At 35.0% G+C, this 18333-nt stretch overlaps 1 protein-coding gene across 1 annotated transcript in view; it reads left to right on the forward strand.

Annotated features, from left to right (window-relative positions):
- LOC147069571 (tetratricopeptide repeat protein 28) overlaps positions 1 to 18333 on the forward strand; it is a 135767-nt gene that overhangs the window by 78737 nt on the left and 38697 nt on the right. Inside the window, 5 exon segments of the mRNA XM_085950487.1 lie at positions 13107 to 13332; positions 14493 to 14738; positions 14816 to 14979; positions 15799 to 15874; positions 16605 to 16718. Coding sequence (XP_085806613.1) covers positions 13107 to 13332; positions 14493 to 14738; positions 14816 to 14979; positions 15799 to 15874; positions 16605 to 16718 — 826 coding nt within the window.

Consider the following 18333-nt stretch of genomic DNA (forward strand, 5'->3'; position numbering starts at 1 on the left):
ATGAGAGCAAATGTTCTGTAGTGTAGGACACACTATTTGGTAGTATATTTTCATGCTCTGTTCGCAGTCTACAGTTCCACATTAATGTTTTTTGAAAATCTGTCATCGAGTTCAGTAGAACTAATGTACTTCAAAATTTAAATATTCAGCATACCATAAATTGAAAAGCATGCCTGATCTCAAAAGATACCGCACGCCATTGCTCTATCGGTATGTTTTACTATTGAAAAAATATTTGTAGGTGATTAAAATCTATTTTCTTAAGAATGTAGGCTTTTAATAAACGCCTAGTATGGAGTCTTTGCCACTGGGAAAACTAAAATAGCTTTCGAACAATCTGAAGAATTAAATATAACCTACATTATCATTCAAGTTTGGCATCTATAACCACATTATAATAATGTAAATCACAGTCGAATGATACTGAGTGCATCGAGTCAGTCGATGTTGGCCCACCACTAACGCGGCGACACTTCGATGATTATCTTAAATCGACTTCTGTTGCAGCGAAAAGAATCGAGTCACTGCGACTCTCAAAATAGATTCACTGATCAATTAATTTGAATACTTATTATAATGCCCTGCACCATGGCCCCCACATCCTAAAACAGGCCCCCCGGCCAGGATCTTTGGCGGACCCCTCGCTAAATGTAATGGTATATGTGACACACAACAGAAGCATTTTCAAAATTGTGTTGGAGGTAAATAGTAAGAGCCTACAGTGTGTTTTTATCGATTTTTGTAGTTTTAATACATCTACCTACTTGAATTATGGAGTTGTCGAGTATCAACACAAAACAAACAAAAATTGTATCGTACAGCTACATTTTTTTTAAATATTAATATCTCCTCCGTGAAATAGTGCCGCAGACGACTTTTTTCTGTTAGAGCGTATTTGTGATGGATGTTTATCTCACATATCTGATCGACCCCTAGGCTAGAGCCTTGTCAGCCCCCCCCCCCCCCCTTATGGGGGCCATGCCCTGCACTAATTTAAGTATGTCATTAATTCTCACAGCGTTACCAACCAAAGTGCCACAATCTATCTACTCTCTATAATATAAACAGATAATACATATTTGAACACAGTAAAACCTAAATTACGACTCGGTGTAATGCTGGACAAAGGACCAGCGTTGCCAACTTAGCGGTTTTCTTGCCAGATCCAGCATTTTTCGATAGACATTTAGCTTGCAAAAAATTCATCTAGCTTATGGCGTTTTTACTAACGTTTTTTGATACCTTCTTCTTCTTATTGTGCCATCCCCTAGTGGAGGTCGGACACCATCAAGGCGATCTTATCTTTGTCGTCTGCTACCCGGAACAGTTCAGTGGAGCTGCACTCGTACCAATCACGGAGGTTCTTAAGCCACGAAATGCGGCGTCGTCCTCAGCTACGCTTCCCATTGATCTTTCCTTGAATGACAAGTAGGGGAATGCTGTATTTTTGTCCTCTCATAATGTGGCCGAGGTACTGTAGTTTCCTGGTTTTGATACTACGTAGAACTTCTCGGTGCTTCCCCATTCGATTAAGAACTTCAACATTTGTCATCCGGCCAGATATCTGCTTTTGATACCTTCAACATCTTTAAATGTGCTGAAAATAAGCTTGATATTTTTTAGTTTTTTCGCATTCGTTTTAAACGCAGTTCCATTATCGAAACAGTAAAGTTAAAACTACGCAGCGATTCGACTCTTTGACTTCTGTATCGAATCGCGTACTAAATAACATTTGATTAGAACTCTAATTGAAAATTTATTCTGAAATGTGCATTGTTAATTCAGCCAGAGTCCTCGATTAGGCCGGCATGCGAGGAGCTGGTTCAATTATTCAAGCGGCGAGTTATTATCTTGCTGGGCTATTTATTGTGGATATTGGAATCCGCTTCAATGGTAGAATGATTAGCCTTTTAGGGCTGCTGGAAGGCACGGCAATGATGGCTTATCGCTAGCAATGGTGAAATACCGACGGTAAAATAGGAGAGTTTATGTACGATGTAGGTAACTATTTTATTATACACTACACATACTTCTAAAAAACCATAGAAACTTACGTAATAGATTTTTTTTATTTTCCGAGTGAGTGCTCTTATCCTTTGAGCTATCGGTCCGTTTGATTTAATTATACTAAAATAATTCACTTTTGAGTAAATACTTAAAGCGGATAGTTTAATGGATAATTTTAATTTTAAATAATCAATGCGCATATATAGGAAAATTAAAATATTTTTCTCAACGGTAACAATAATTAAATTTACACTGTGTAATTCGTGCGCTGTTGAAGAAATCGTAATCTGCGCAATTTCAAGGTTAAGTTATGATACATGATAATTTATAAATATCTTATCATCGAAGTGTAATTTAATAAATCCTTTACAAGGTTAAAAAACGATTTTAATTTAAAAATTAAATTTTTTATCTGTATTTTTTTTAAATTCTAATGGATTTAAGTTTTTTACTATTACATTTGAGACGATTTTTGCAACCCGGGTTTCGCCTTTAGGCATCTTCAGACAAAAAACAACTCAAATGGAATAGTACAATACTTTAATCCATTAGAATTTAAATTCATATTGCATCAAGTACCTTAGATCGATAGTATTAATATTATTTTTTTAATTTAAAATAAATAGGTAGGTACTTATATATATTTGAAATTTATAAAATGAAAATGTGCATTACTCGATTTTTTAAAATATGTAAGTATGTCGAATAGAGCTTTGTGCGTTCATAAAGCTTGTATCTATTAAATGAAGAGGATTTAAAGTTATATTCATTTATATTTTCCAGAATAATAAATGCTTTTTTAAATTTAAATAAAGAATAAAACTACTAGATTTTAAATAGATAATCGTTTTTGTGACCTTTTAACGAAATTATCAATCTGTATTTTACTAGTAAAATTATTTAAAAATAATTACAAGACAAAAAGAACTTTTTATATACAACGTTTTTAAATTTTCTGTTGAATCATAGAATACTAAAATGTCATATTGACATTTCATTTTGATTTTCATAGTAACGCACGTATATATTATTAATTTAGTTGCTAGGACCATCCGCTTAGCATCCAATAATGGTGTCGAAATAACTTTTCATGCAAAACAGAATTAGCTGTAAATGAATTCAATTCTACTTAAAGATGGCTAAAAGTATTAAAAAATGCATTGGCATCGTGTTCTGATGTATTCTAAAAGTTTCAAATGTCTAGCTAGTCGGGAAGTTAGTTAAAAATCGATTGCAAGATTTGTACCAGACAAATAAGAATACGAGCTAAGAAAAACGTTGTAAAAAAATACAATGTACTAATCTTCTCTCTATCATTTATACATTGATATAATGTACATATAAATAATAACACAGTTTTAGGAGATTTTAAGCACATTATAATTAAGTTGTAGCCGTGCTCACGTATGGCTGCGAGACGTGGACCCTCAATACGAGAGATGTCCAAAGGCTAAGAGTCACACAGCGAGGCATGGAGAGGTGCATGTTGGGCATCACGCGAAAGGACCGTAAGAGAAACGAATGGGTTAGGAAGCAGACAAGAGTACGCGATGTAATAGACGTTGCCAAACAGCTGAAATGGAGATGGGCGGGGCACATTGCTCGCCGAAAGGACGGCCGCTGTACAAATGCCGTCATCCAGTGGTACCCAAGGGGCACGAAACGGCCACAGAGTCGCCCTAAAAGCCGCTGGATTGACGAACTGGTAAAGTTCGGCGGAAATACGTGGCAGCGAACGACACAGGACCGAGAGAGTTGGAGAAAGCTTGGGGAGGCCTTCTTCCAGCAGTGGATTGACCCCGGCTGATGATGATGATGATGATGATAATTAAGTTGTATTATGTAATAATAATAATATAGTGTTGGTACTGAGCTACTTTGACAATTATTGTTTTACGCTTCTCACCACAGAACTGAGTTCCTTGCTTCTTACCTACTCAATTGTAGGTTTTTAAAAATGATTTTTGAAATGTTTTGATTATTTAAAATGAGAACTATCAATAAAATGTATTAAATTGAAATTGTAAGTAAATCAATTGATTTAAAAATCTCACACTTTCAAAATATTTCTCTCTATATTCGAACATACAAAATAGATTAAACGAAATTTTATATTATTTATGTATACATATAGTTACTAATAATACGTTATGAAAATAATTTATAACCTTAGCATAAATTAATAACAAGCTTTTTTAATACATTATTATGCAGTTTGATTTTAAGTCAATAAATCATAGACGGAAACGCATTAAAAGCGTGTTTTCTCATAATAATTAATTTATTTTTATTACTTACCTTTATTTAATTATAGCGGAGTTATTATTGTGTTTAATTCAAATTTATCACCTCTTTGACATTAAAAAGGTAAGATTTTTCACCGCATTTAAAAAAAAAGCACCCGGTGCACTATTCTCACGATTTTAAATTATGTAAATTTAATTAAAAATTTAATGGACTACTGATTTATTCTAACCAAATAATTTGATGTAAATTTGCATTTTATTCGTTTTTTTTTACGTTATTAATAATTACTTAAACAATTTTTAAGATAACTCGAGTGCAGTGAGTTAGAATTTAAAATGCTTATTAATCGTATTAAATATTTCACTACGTAAATATCAGTATTATCATGGTGGGAACCAATTTTAATTCAATTAAAAAATTTGACTGACGTCTCAGACCACAGATTTAATCCATCATCAGGATAGAAACTCATTTTTCATTTTTTTTTTTAAATCTTATCTACGTAATAATATAATAACAAAGGTAGAGAATGTCTATATTCTGTAATGAAATCAGAGTTGGCGAACCTTTTTACGTACGCGTGCCAAAATTTCCCAAATATTAATTATTTTCGACTCTCTCACGTGCCGAGCAGTTTTTCATGGAGAAAAAAGTTGAAAATAGTTTTTGAGAATGCTATTAAAAAAGTTTAAAAATTACAATTAACTTCTTGAGATTATATTTTTCACCCTGTTTCTAGCCGAAGGTATATTTTATTCTTTGAATACTTTTTCTTCCTTGTTTCCAAAATTTTCACAGAGATCGTGGAAGCATTTAAACCGTGATTTTTTCATATGTAGCGATTATGTTTGACGCAAAATAACATTTAGGTGTTTATATTTAAATGACTGCTGATAAATTTCATCAGGTTTGCTGGTTGAATATTTTTATTTTTAATTGTCCGATTGGTTTGAAGCATTGTAAATCGATAAAAATCAGAGTGTGGTAGCTCGGCTTCCCCCGTCGCCTGATGAGGTCTGTGTATTTATTGGTAAAAATAATAATGAAAACCGAAGAAAATACGCATGGCAATGTTGGTATTTGTTAATAGTACGTATATGTTATACATTTATTTGTAAAACTTTTTTGTATTTTTTTTTAATTATTAAGTATACCTAGGTATTTTTTCTCTCCTAAATAAAGCATTCGCGTGCCATGAAAAATCATCCCGAGTGCCACTAGTGCACACGTACCATAGGTTCGCCATCACTTGTCTACTTATATTATGTATATTTCCCATATGAGATAAATTGATGTTGCCCGATAAAACGAAGACGAAAACACTTGGACGAATTCAAATTAAAATTAAAAAATATTTATGTTTTACATATCTACGGTGAACATTACTAATTATAAATTTAAGACGTTCAGAACATGAAATTTTAAAAACTAACAAATACCGTCTGTAAATTGTTGTTTTAGTTCAATGAAAATAAATACTTTTGACTGACAAAGTTTAGTATGCACTATTTATATCGGATTTTAACAGCCTACCTCCACCCTTCGCCGTTGGTATTTCCAAATAGGTTTAGAAAACAAACGAAGATAGTTTTTCTGTCAATCGCATTAAAAATTCATTACGCATTAAAAAAATAGTTAGGCAAATATTTTGATAGGTGAAAAAGTAATCTGTTTTAGTGTTGCTTCAATTTAATAAGTATTTAGATTGTACATACTTTGGCAACACCTCAGAAACATAACTACCTATTTTTTTAAATCATGAAAAAATATGGAGCTTGATAGGACTCCACTGAAGTACTTTAATATAACACTTTAAGTAAACCCTGCATAATCGAAGCCATAGTTGGTAACTATTAGTCAAAAAATATTCATTTATGTATCTACAAAATATCTAAAATTATGCCATTAAACCATACATAATTTTAGATATTTTATAGATAGAAGAATTATTTTTATTGATTATAGTTAATTAATATATGCAGGGTTTAATGAATTTAAAAAAAACTAACTAACACCATCTGTTATAATGTATTATTAATTCAACGAAAACAAATTAGTACCTATGACTGAAAAAGTGTGCACCATTTTTTTCGAATTGCTTCGAGTTCAAGTATACCTAAACTATTATGGTTTTGGTTAGGCAGGGTTTAATTTAATTTAAAAAAAAACTAACAAGCATCATCTGCAAATTGTATTCTCACTTTAATGAAAACAAATAAGTACTTATTACAGATTGAACCAGTATGCACTATTTATTTCTAATCTTAACAGCCTACCTCCACCCTTCACCACTGGTAAATACTATAAAAAACCATTTAAATAATTACAAGATAAAAATAACTTTTTATATACTACGTTTTTAAATTTTCTGTTGAATCATATAAACTTGATAATTCTATGTATTAATAAATACTTTTTTTGTACTGATAGAAATACTGAATAAGTATTATAGAATACTGAAATGTCATTTTGACATTTCATATTGATTTCCAAAGTAACGCACGTATATATTAATAATTTAGTTGCTAGGACCCCCTTCTTCTTCTTCTTCGATGGCGCTACAGCTCAAGTCGAGCCCTGGCTTCCTCCACCGCCGTCCTCTAGCCGGAACGGTCCTCCGCACGTCTTTTCCAGTTCATGATTTTTAGCAGCTGGTTGGCATCTTTTGTAACGTTGTTACCCCATCGTGTACGTGGCTTTCCCACTGGCTTTTTCCCCCCTGGGTTTAAGGACCCCCTTAGCAACCAATAATAGTGAGTAGTAAATTTTTTTCCGAAACATCCAAAACAGAATTAACTGAAAATTAAGGTACTGTTCGGTTATACCGGAGCCAGCGGAAAACGCATTTTGAAAATAGCCGATAAACTGGATTATTTGTTAGGTTAACCTAACCAAACCTAACCTAACCTAACCTAACCTAACCCAACCTAACCGAACCTAAACTAACCCAAACTAACAAATAATCCAGTTTATCGGCTATTTTCAAAATGCGTTTTCCGCTGGCTCCGGTATAACCGAACAGTACCAAAATTAATTCAATTCTGCTTAAAGATGGCCAAAAGTATTAAAAGAATGCATTGTCGTCGTGTTCTGATATATTTCAAAAGTTTCAAATGTCTAGCTAGTCGGGAAGTTAGTTGAAAATCTTCAATGTTTCAATACAAATTGTGGACAAACAAGAAAAAATTTGTACTGGACACACAAGACAAAATCTGTACCGGACAAACAAGAATACGAGCTAATAAAAACGTGGTAAAATAGAACATTGAGAGGTAGACCCGTGCTCATTCTTCGCCTAATATGATTATTCTAAATGCTGAATTTAAATCATCAATCTAAAATGTCTCCCGCTAAAGATTTTATGATCTAATCTTGTCCAATTTGCGCGTTTTAACAGCTCGCGAAGACTTTTTTCCGTAATTCAATCAAATTTGCATATTATTCTCTTAGATAAGATCGTAATATTTTGATAACATTGTCTCTTAAATGCACACTTTCTTATTTTATTGTAATCGGGCATTATTATTATTTTCCCGCCTTGTTTTTACTATGGAGGTTATCTTCTTTTATTACACCTTTTTACAAGACTTTTTACAATGTGAATGTTTATAATATCCTCGTTAAATTTGCATAAAACTCTCTAATATAACCAAGATAGGTAGCAAAGACTACAAGCAGAGCGTTGGAGTGGAGCTCGGAGTAGTGGAGCAATGGGGTTTTACCCGGAGCAGGACCGGAGCCAGAGCATCAAAAATGTGTAGTGCTCCACTGCTCCGGATGCATTTTTATTATTAAATTTTCGTCCTAAAATCCAATGAAAATATTATATTTGACACTTTACAACACTGGAATTATTTGAAAAAACGACAACACTGCTGGGTGATAAAATAACCTAACTTTTTTTGACAGGAGAGGCAGATAATGAAAGACAATTTTCCGTTGGAAATTTTGTTTAATTAGAATTAATAATGAAAAGGACGAATAATAAACCTTATTTCAAAACTACTCATTGCTTAATTTTTCAACATTTGTATACCACATATAAGTAATAGCTATTAAAATGTTTTACCCGGAGCAGAACAGACCCTGAAAAGGAGCTGGAGCAAGTATTAGGTCCCGGAGCGGAGCAACTTAAAAAAGGGTCCGCTCTAACCCACTGACTACAATTTATTCTTGTAGTTCGCAAAGCATTCGGAGCCATTCATTGGTCAGCGTATTGGTATTAAACGGTATGCAGCCAATAGGGTATCGCCCGATTAGTGTGGAGTGGTTTTAAGCCAAATAAGATTTTATATCGCGTTTGCCCAAACTGAACTGGGCAACGCACGATTATCATTTGTAAGAACGTCTCCATTCGCACACATTGGTTCAGCCTATAGCTAGAGACTTAAATTATAGACGATAACATTTTCGGCATAAAAATTGTGACGTGAATTCTCTATACCCAGACACTCTACCTACACTTTGGCCTGCAATTTATAACAAGTGGTGTTCACTTACCTACGTGTTACTGCAAATTGTTGCATCCAAAAGTGACTATCGAATGCGCATGGCTTAACTGTCATTAGGATCGTCGATGTCCATTTGTGTTATTGGGTGTCTTGTCTTTTAGACAAGCCGGATCGGTAGATATATTAATGCAAACATTACATGCCCTAGATAGTTTCACCAATATACGAGAGGCCTCGCGTGTCGTAGAATGCCAAGAAGAGTAGAGACAACTCGTTGAGAAGACTGTTTGATAATCAAACATTACGATCCTCAGTCAGAGGTCCTGACGAAAAACAAGAACGACTAATATGTAATTTACCTAAATACTTAATATTTTTATGTTGTGGGGGGGGGGGTCAGGATCCGAAAACCCTTCCCCTGTATGCGCACCTGGATTTGAATAGCTATAAAAATTGTATAGTTCAACCAATGACATGTTCAACTCAAAACTAAATTATTTTAGATAGGTACGTATTACAGCCTGGTTCCAGGAAAGCGATATACCTATATCCAAACATAATACGCATTAATTAAGTCGAGTTTTGTTTTATTAATGTTGATTGTCGTGTGTATGGGAGTCGGCCATTTTGTCGTCGACATAACGGCGGACATTTTGCAAGAAATTTACATTAAATGGCGGAGATAAGATCGCATCTGCCCTTTAAGACCAAAAAAGCGAAATCCGAATGCATTTATCTTCATAAATATAAAAATAAATACCAAATTAAGCGCCGACACAGCTCTCCACGACGATCTGAGCCGATGTGTTGAATTAACCCCGCGCGTCTCGAATTTACATAACCTCACATAGGTATTATAAAGACAATGTAGTAATGATTGATTCCATAGTAATACCTACTCCACATGTCCTCTTGTGATTCAAGTGTCTCCTTTAAAGCTTTGAATACAACGAGTATTATAGCCAATTGAAAGATGATTAATAAATTAATTTTTTTGTCTGCCTAGTGGGGATATAAAACTGGTACTCAACAGTTCGGGGCAGATATTTACAATAAGGTCAGATATTTACCGTCTTGATTTTAACGTGGACAGATTAGTTATCTCTTACAAAATTATTATATGCAATAGATTCTGATTGAATACCAAGTTTCTTTTATTCAACGAATAATTCACAAGATTTAAGAATGCACCATTCTAATTATTGAACATACATAATTTTGAAAACACGCATGAGAAAATATAGCCAATAGAAAAAATCTTTTTCGAAAAAAGCAAGACACCCGGCAGGTATCGAACCTCAATTAGGAGAGCGCTTATGAGCAGGTAATAAAAAGGCCAATAGTTAAAATTTGTCACAATTAAGCATGGCAGTCGTAGCATAGTGGTAATGCAAAGGGCGCGATACCCAAGAGACGCCGGTTCGATCCTGCCGGGTGTCTTACTTTTTTCGAAAAAGGTTTTTTCTATTGGCTATATTTTCTCATGAGTGTTTTCAGAATTATGAATGTTCACCAAGTTTAAAGTTAAATAAAAAGTAGAAATTTACCTTGACATCTTTCAATGGCTTGGATATTTAACAAGTTTTTCTTATTATCAATTCTTGAAGAATGCAACAACTACAATAAATAGTAAACAAAGAATTTGTAGAAATAAAATATAATTTGAGATTGAATTGTTCAAGACGGTCAATTATTTCTCTGTTGCCGAAAGGGTAAACGAGTCCTGTGCGAATCGCGTCTGCGCATGCAAATCCCAGTGCCATTGTTTTATTGTCTCCGGCTGACATTTCTGCCAGTGCCCCTCCGAGGACATTATTCATGGACCAACAGGACATTTTCGAGCATTCCGCCTTTCGCAGTCTTTCACTCCAAAATGTCTCCTCGGACCTTTGTGCTTACCTTTTAGCATTTTTATTTATTCCCATACGCAAATTTTCCCGTCGCAAGCGGTGTCAGTCTAATTTCTAACAAAGGGTTCTCGGTTCGATTTAACTTTCAACCGGTAGATACCTACGCCCACCGAATATCAACAACATACTTGAATACACGCCGAGAGTTTCTGATTTCTCGACTTCTCTACTTTCTCGAATTCGAGAAAAAATATGTTGAGTTTACCTAAATCATTCGTTCCAATAATTTTCTGCGGGTTAAATCCGTTGGAGATCAAATTCCGCTTGTATAATTCCATTTTTTTTAAATCAGTTGCTCTCGGCAGTTGCTTTCTGTTTCAACTTCCCTTTTTATTTTCTCGTGGTAGGTAACAATTTCTCGAATTCTTAAGATTGTCATTGATGATTTCTCGAGAAATGGGAATTCTCGAAAATTCAATAAATTAATTTCTCGAGATCACAACCTTTAAACGCGCCACTGTATTTAAAATAATATTATGTTAATTTTAATTACATATTCACTTTTCTTAGAAATTTTTTAAATTGAAGAATGTTAAGAAAAGAAAATAGCACCGCAGGCAAAAAATAATCATCTACTATCATTTATCGTAAAAGACTTTAATTTTACCGATCAGTTTAGACTCTAAACTAAATCTTGGCCATTTGTATGCTTGTTACTGTATGATTGCCCTAACCCCAACCTAAGTATTATGGATCTCGACATACAGGGTGTTGTATTAAAATATTTTTAACGAGACATGGATGTTGACCTGTTAGGTTAGGTTATAGGTATTATAGAAATGGATGTTAGCCACTTTCTCAACCTGTTAGGTCCTCACTCCATACTCTGGGTCAGAACACACACTGAAAAAAATGTGAATTTGCCAGATCCGGCATTCGAGAACCCGAGACTTTATATACCGATATGTTACCGCTCGGCTATCGCCATATATTTAGGTTCCGTCTATACCTATACGTATTTGGTAACTACTCTACATTTTTCACATTCCTTCATGAATCGCTGCACAATCGAACAAACGGTTCGCCAAAAAATAATCACACAGCCATTTGGAAAAGGACAGAACCCAATCGTCGACTTAATTCTAACATATCGTAAGTCATTTTTCTTCAGATTTCATGTTTTGGTGTGAGTATGATAACGCATCTATTTCATTCGTTTAATGTCCAAATATGCAAGTGGAAGAGAGATAGAATCATGTAAACATTGTAAACTAACATAACGTATCTCAGTAGTGTCGTATATTATTATATATGGTAGTGTACAGCCAGTCGAACATCACGTATGTCATAAGTTTGCAAGCTATAATGTCAGTGAGTTAGCTGCGTTTGACTCGATAGTAACACGTAACTCATACGCTTGATAGTTCTAATAACATATAAGTCCTGTAGATATATTATAATTTAAAAATTATTAAATATTTTGTTTAAAGTATAATTCAGAATAGTGAAAGATTATCCTACAACAACAAAAAGTATATGCAATTGATTTCGTAAGTTGAAATATTTAGTTTTAACTGCCTCCTGCACTGAGCGGAATGCAGAAACGTTTGTCATAACTAAAATTTCCTTAGCAGAAAACACTATGCAGAAACATTGTCCTTAGTTAAGATCATTTCTATTGAAAATAATACCATATTAGTTTAGGTAAATTATTTCATAATTGTTAAACGATGACAAAAATATGACAACTGCATTTTATAAATGCAATAACTATAAATTAATATTTAATTATAATACTCTTATGTTTCCGTTATAAGTCATTATACGTGATTCCACAGGCACCGCAAGATATTTTTTTAACATGGTAATACTAGCGTCAAGTGTCATTCTTCACCTGGCATTTTGTATTTCTGCGGGCTGGCGTATAAAAGTAAAATAATATTCTGCAAGTACATGCCAAACGAATTAACAATATCCATATTGAGATACATTGTTAAATGAATTTGAGTGTATGGACTGTTTTATAGACATGCGAATTTGTTTTAACAGCAGCTGTCAGTGGTAAATGGTAATACAGAAGGGGACGTGTTCATAACAAAAGACGTAGTCTATAGTTAAGGATTCCTTAACTCTATACTCAGGATTGTCTATAGTTAAGTCATGCTTTTCGGCGACTTATCCTTAGGAACGAAATCTTAGATTGTGCATGCTGCAGTTAGGTTAAATTGCCTTACGATATGTTAGAATTAAGCCGACGCAATACTTCGAATACATAATATTATTATGTCCATAGGTAAATAAATGCAGAGCATTAAATCCATGGACGAAATATCATCGATTTCTATTAATGACCATTACCATAATGAGAAACATGACAACAGGTGTGGGCCCTGGCTATCTCCAACATAGCCTATCGCTATGGGGATCATAGTGCATAGATAGTTGGGTGCCAGTGGAGAAGGGTGAAGGTGAAAACTTTACATCAACTAAGTATTATTAGATATTGAATATGAACCATTTGTAATTATTCTTTCGTTTCTCTTCTTTTTAGGGGTTCGGTCTTCAGCGCCCTTTCATCAGCCCATTGGGCTCTCAGCCAGCTGGACAAAGCTATCGGCTACATGCAGCAGGACCTAGCCGTGGCGAAAAGTCTTGGAGATACTGCTGGAGAGTGTCGTGCTCACGGAAATTTGGGCGCGGCGTACTTCAGCCAGGGATCTTACAAGGAAGCTCTCACGGCGCATCGGTATCAGCTGGTCTTGGCAATGAAATGCAAGGTATGGACGAATACTTTATAACAGGGTTATTCCAACTAGTTAACACTATAACACCTCTCCTTTATTTTTCTTGATCCGAGATAACACCGATAACTCTCGGATCAATTCTGTACCTATACAATGTGGTTCTTTAAAAACACCTGCTGGGTGCATGCGCCATTGTTTTCATTTGTTTTCTTTGAGGGATAACTTAAAAAAATGAACATTAAACGGTAAGTAAGAGGAACAGAAGGGGTTTTAAAATATCCCCTACTAGATAAGACACCCGATGCAGTTGGGTGCATAAGGCATGTGCCTGGGACCAATGGAGAGAAATGGGAATAGCTTTATGTCCAGCAGTGATAACAATAATAATTTTGAAACAAAATATTCATCAAATCTACAATATTGTTAGAGTTAAGAACCTAATGACATTTGCAACGGTTTCAAACTATAAAACCGATTGTCAGGACAATATAATTATCTATTATTATTAATTATCTATTCCGACGATGTCTGATCCTAATAAGATCATAATATGGACGTACACGTAGTGGAGGTTTGTATTAACAGGTTTTGGTTTTTACGAGAAATGGATGTCAGCCACTTGCTCAACCTATTAGGTCCATACTCTGACTCATACAAAAATTGAAAAACAATATGTGTACTTGCCAGACATAAGATTCGAACCTGGGACCCACGACGCTATAGACCGACGCTTAAGTCGCGCGACCATCGCGGGTGAAGTTAAATATATAACAGCAAACGTTGTGCTCACAGAACAGATATTAAATAGAATACCGATAGGCCATATTCAATACGCCGCATGGTGAAGCAGGATTTTGAATGTGTGAGTGTCCTACGAAAATAAAGCACGCATTATGCACGTGCAATGGTGTGTGTAATACACCAACATTAAATGAGCGTAAATGCATAAACCGAGAGCAGTTTTCAGTATTCGACGTAAAACGTATTATTGACACGTGTGTAAGTTTAGCCCGAATTCTTCCTTACTCGAGTCGGTAACCTGCTATCGCCTTACCCGTTATGTATTTCAGTTCCCATTATTTATGAGTTCCCTGGTTGTGCTAGAGTGGAAGAGGAGGAGGCGGAAACAGATTCTTTTTGTACCTTGTACATAATGATGGACGTAATGAATTAATGTATACACCTAATTCCAGGATACCCAAGCCGCGGCAGCTGCCCTGACATCACTTGGCCACGTGTATACGGCCATAGGTGACTACCCCAATGCCCTCGCCAGCCACAAGCAGTGCGTCCAGCTGGTCAAACAGATGGGGGACAGGCTTCAGGAGGCGCGGGAGATCGGCAACGTTGGCGCCGTCTATCTGGCCATGGGGGAGTTTGACTCAGCGGTGGACTGCCATACTCAACACCTCAGGCTCGCCAGGAGATTGGGGAATCAGGTCAGCTAATACACCTACTGTTCTTCGGTAATTAATGTAAAATTTCCAGTTAATAATACCATGTTTAATTATAATAGGTTGAGGAAGCCAGAGCTTATTCCAATCTCGGATCGTCTCATCACTACAGACGGAACTTCACTCAAGCTATTGCTTTCCATGAAAACGTCTTGAGGATCGCCCAAAGTCTTGGAGACAGAGCTGTCGAGGCGAGGGCATATGCTGGGCTTGGACATGCTGCTAGGTAAGTCATGAATTGTATCAATCATACCACCTAAATGACTACCAAAATTTTAACTATTCTTATTAATTGGTTATAAAGGATTGTCATTGAATGCCTATTTACCATAACCTGGATCAATCCATTGCTAGATAAAGTCCTTTATAAGCATCAGCCATTTATCTCGGTCCTGTCACAGACTTCAGCAGAATTTAACTTGGCACATATTTCGATTCGATGCAGCGATTTCAATATCAACATTTCGAACGTCTTTTACCTCTTGGATACCACTGAATGACTAAATTTATCCACTGGTTGTCTCGTTGGGCTATGACTCCTGACAATTTTAGGCTTTCACCAAACTATTACATCATATACCGTTATGGGATCATTTTGGTATACACATATATATTTGATGCAAAAAAGCAGAAAAAAATTGTATGACTTGTAAGTGTGCGTGTTGACGGTGCCGAGGCCCATCGTGGACTGCCTAAGCTGGTTATCCCATACCCTTATCTGTTTTTGAGGTAGCATGCAGCTCTACATACAATGTTGTTGTATTCATAAGTTTCTGGATCTTTCTTTCATTGAATGTCTATGTTTTGCACATAGTGTATGTGATTATGGAAAGTATACATTCGTTGAACACAATAAGAGGTCATATTGAAGACAATTTCTGGTGACTAAAAGTACTATAGACGCTTGTTGTTCTAGGTAAATGTACATGTGCAAGTTGAGTTCCATTGATGAGGATTTCTTGTCTAATAATTGAATTGTTCACTGAATTTAATATGTAGTATATTATGTATTAGTGTATATTAATTTATTTTATATTTTTAACAGGTGTGCTGGTGATTATGCACAAGCGAAACGGTGGCATGAGAGACAACTTGATATGGCTTTGACAGCTAGAGATAAAGTGAGTTTACTAATTTACCTACACATAAATTTAAAAAAAAACATTTCTACTACATAGGTGTGTTTCAAATATGATTTTAGACAGTTGTCATGTTCATAAAACCCATTCCTGCGTATTATTACTACATGCAAAGCAGTTTAAATTCTTTTCCTAAAACCTAAATATTCAAATTATGTAAGTTGGCTCAATTCGCTTTCTGATTTACAGCAAGAACGAATTTTCAATTCAAACGCATAAATCAATGTTGCTCGTGAAACTTTGATACTTACAATACTTGAGACATGGTTGTAAGTGGCTGCAGTTCAGTGAAGTGAAGTCTCGTTTGCCCCCAAAGTCATGTGTCAGTAAAAACCTTCCTGCTTCACAAGCCCCAAATTAGGCGCCACTTGATTTTATATATCAAAATCAAAAATTTAATTCGAATTTTAACAAACTAAGTCCCAAAAAAGTGAAAATGAGTTCTTGGTAGATATAAATTATTAAGCAAACAAAGGACCCAACATATCGTAGTCAGACATTTTCATACAATACATGCTTTCTGTTAGATGGCACACAGGACCTTTTATGAAAAAAAGAGTATGATATCATGTTTTTATTATATATGGCACATTGGATCCTTTATATAAACAAATTTCGTTTCTTTTTTGGCCCTTAGTGCTTTAATTTCAAGTACTCCGCACTGTACAATTTTTTTTAAAGTAGTGTCTGATTTTATACTGATTTTGTTTAGGTTGGCGAAGGAAGAGCCTGTTCAAATTTGGGTATCGTCTACCAGTTATTAGGAGAACATGATGCTGCTTTGAAATTACATCAAGCCCATTTATCGATTGCCAGAGCGTTACAGGTGAATATTTTGTTTATCATTCACATACCTATGTATATTATTTTTACCACTACAACAGACTATGATGCCCAATGATAGTAGAGTAGTAATCTTTTGTCGTGTCGGTACAAGAGATGCACCTAGACTCTTTCCAGCAATGCATCATTCACTTCACACATACCACCGATGGTGAAGCTGGTGGACAGACCATGACATGTTCCGCAATGTCCTTGGCGCCACATTCGCAGTTTGAAGGATCATAGGAGTATCCTTACATCTTCATATTGTTTTTGAAGTGTAGTAATTGAAGTCAAACAATCACAATCACCCAGGCTTTAGGAAAACCAAATAAATATACTGTAACCTCACTGGAATTGAACCCAGAGCCCCCGGATGAAAGACCTTATGCACTAGACCAGGAGCCGCATGCGGCTCTTCAGACATAAGTTCCAATTTAACCTCATCTTAAGCCATAACTTTGGAAATAGGAATTGGAAGAAGACACATGGCTACAATAATTACATTTTACTTCACTTCACATCTTAGTGCTTTGAATATATTGTTTCAAGGGAAAGAAAAGATCGCATATACATTATTGGAAGAAGTAGAGTGCTTTGAAAATAAACTACAAGTTCTCACCGAAGATATAGAGGAGAGAGAGAGAGGTGAATTACTTCATTTCAAGTATTTAAAACAGTATCGTGACGTAAAAAGCACTTTTTTTGATGCAATTTATTTCAGCAGCGTATTAAGAAAAATGAAGAACAGTTTTGGTGAACGTTTTCACTAATTCAGAGCAAATAAGACCTATCTTTTATCGTACGTCCTCTCAAAATAAATGTCAATGAACTTAACTTGACACCGTTCGACACAGATGCTGGTTCACTCCAGATGCAGTTAATAGATTTAAAAAGCAAGGAACTATGGAGTAACAAAATCACAGATCTGACCAGCCGTTTGGAAGAACTCGAAAGTGAGAAATCCAATTTGATTTCTCAGCACAAGCGGACAGCTATAAAACAACTGCCTAAAATAGAAACAATAATATTTGATACATGGAATAGTTTGCCTGAAACATATGACGCATAAAAAAAACTAGCTTTTGGTATTCTCTCAATTTCCGGCTCTACATAATATATATGTGAACAAACATTCTCATCTATGAACCAAATAAAAAAATGAACTTAGAAACAGAATAACGTATGAAAATTTACAATCATGTATTCGATTAAAAATAAGTAGCTATTTGCCAGATATAGTATCTAAAGCTATCAAAAGTGATGCATCAACACCGTTCTAATTATTTTTTTTTAATAAAAAGTCTTGTACGTTTTTTCCCCTAAAAATCTATATACATATCCATACCTATGTATATTACATATATGCGGCTCTCAGGTACCTTTGTTATCCTGTTTCCTTGACAATTTGGCTCTTCTCACTTGACAAACTGCCAACCTCTGTACTAGACTAACAAAAGTGACATGAATATAACATAATACCTTCTCAAATATCTACCCTATTTGGACTTAAAATATTTCTTCAACATAAAAAAATAATGCAGATTAGCGTGTTTTGTATACAATTACTCAATTTCAGTAAACACAGCACATACAATAACTGTGTAGGTATACAATTA

Source organism: Rhyacophila brunnea, unplaced genomic scaffold, assembly GCF_057557595.1.
Source record: "Rhyacophila brunnea isolate RB1 unplaced genomic scaffold, BYU_Rbru_1.0 scaffold_23, whole genome shotgun sequence".
NCBI lineage: Eukaryota > Metazoa > Arthropoda > Insecta > Trichoptera > Rhyacophilidae > Rhyacophila > Rhyacophila brunnea.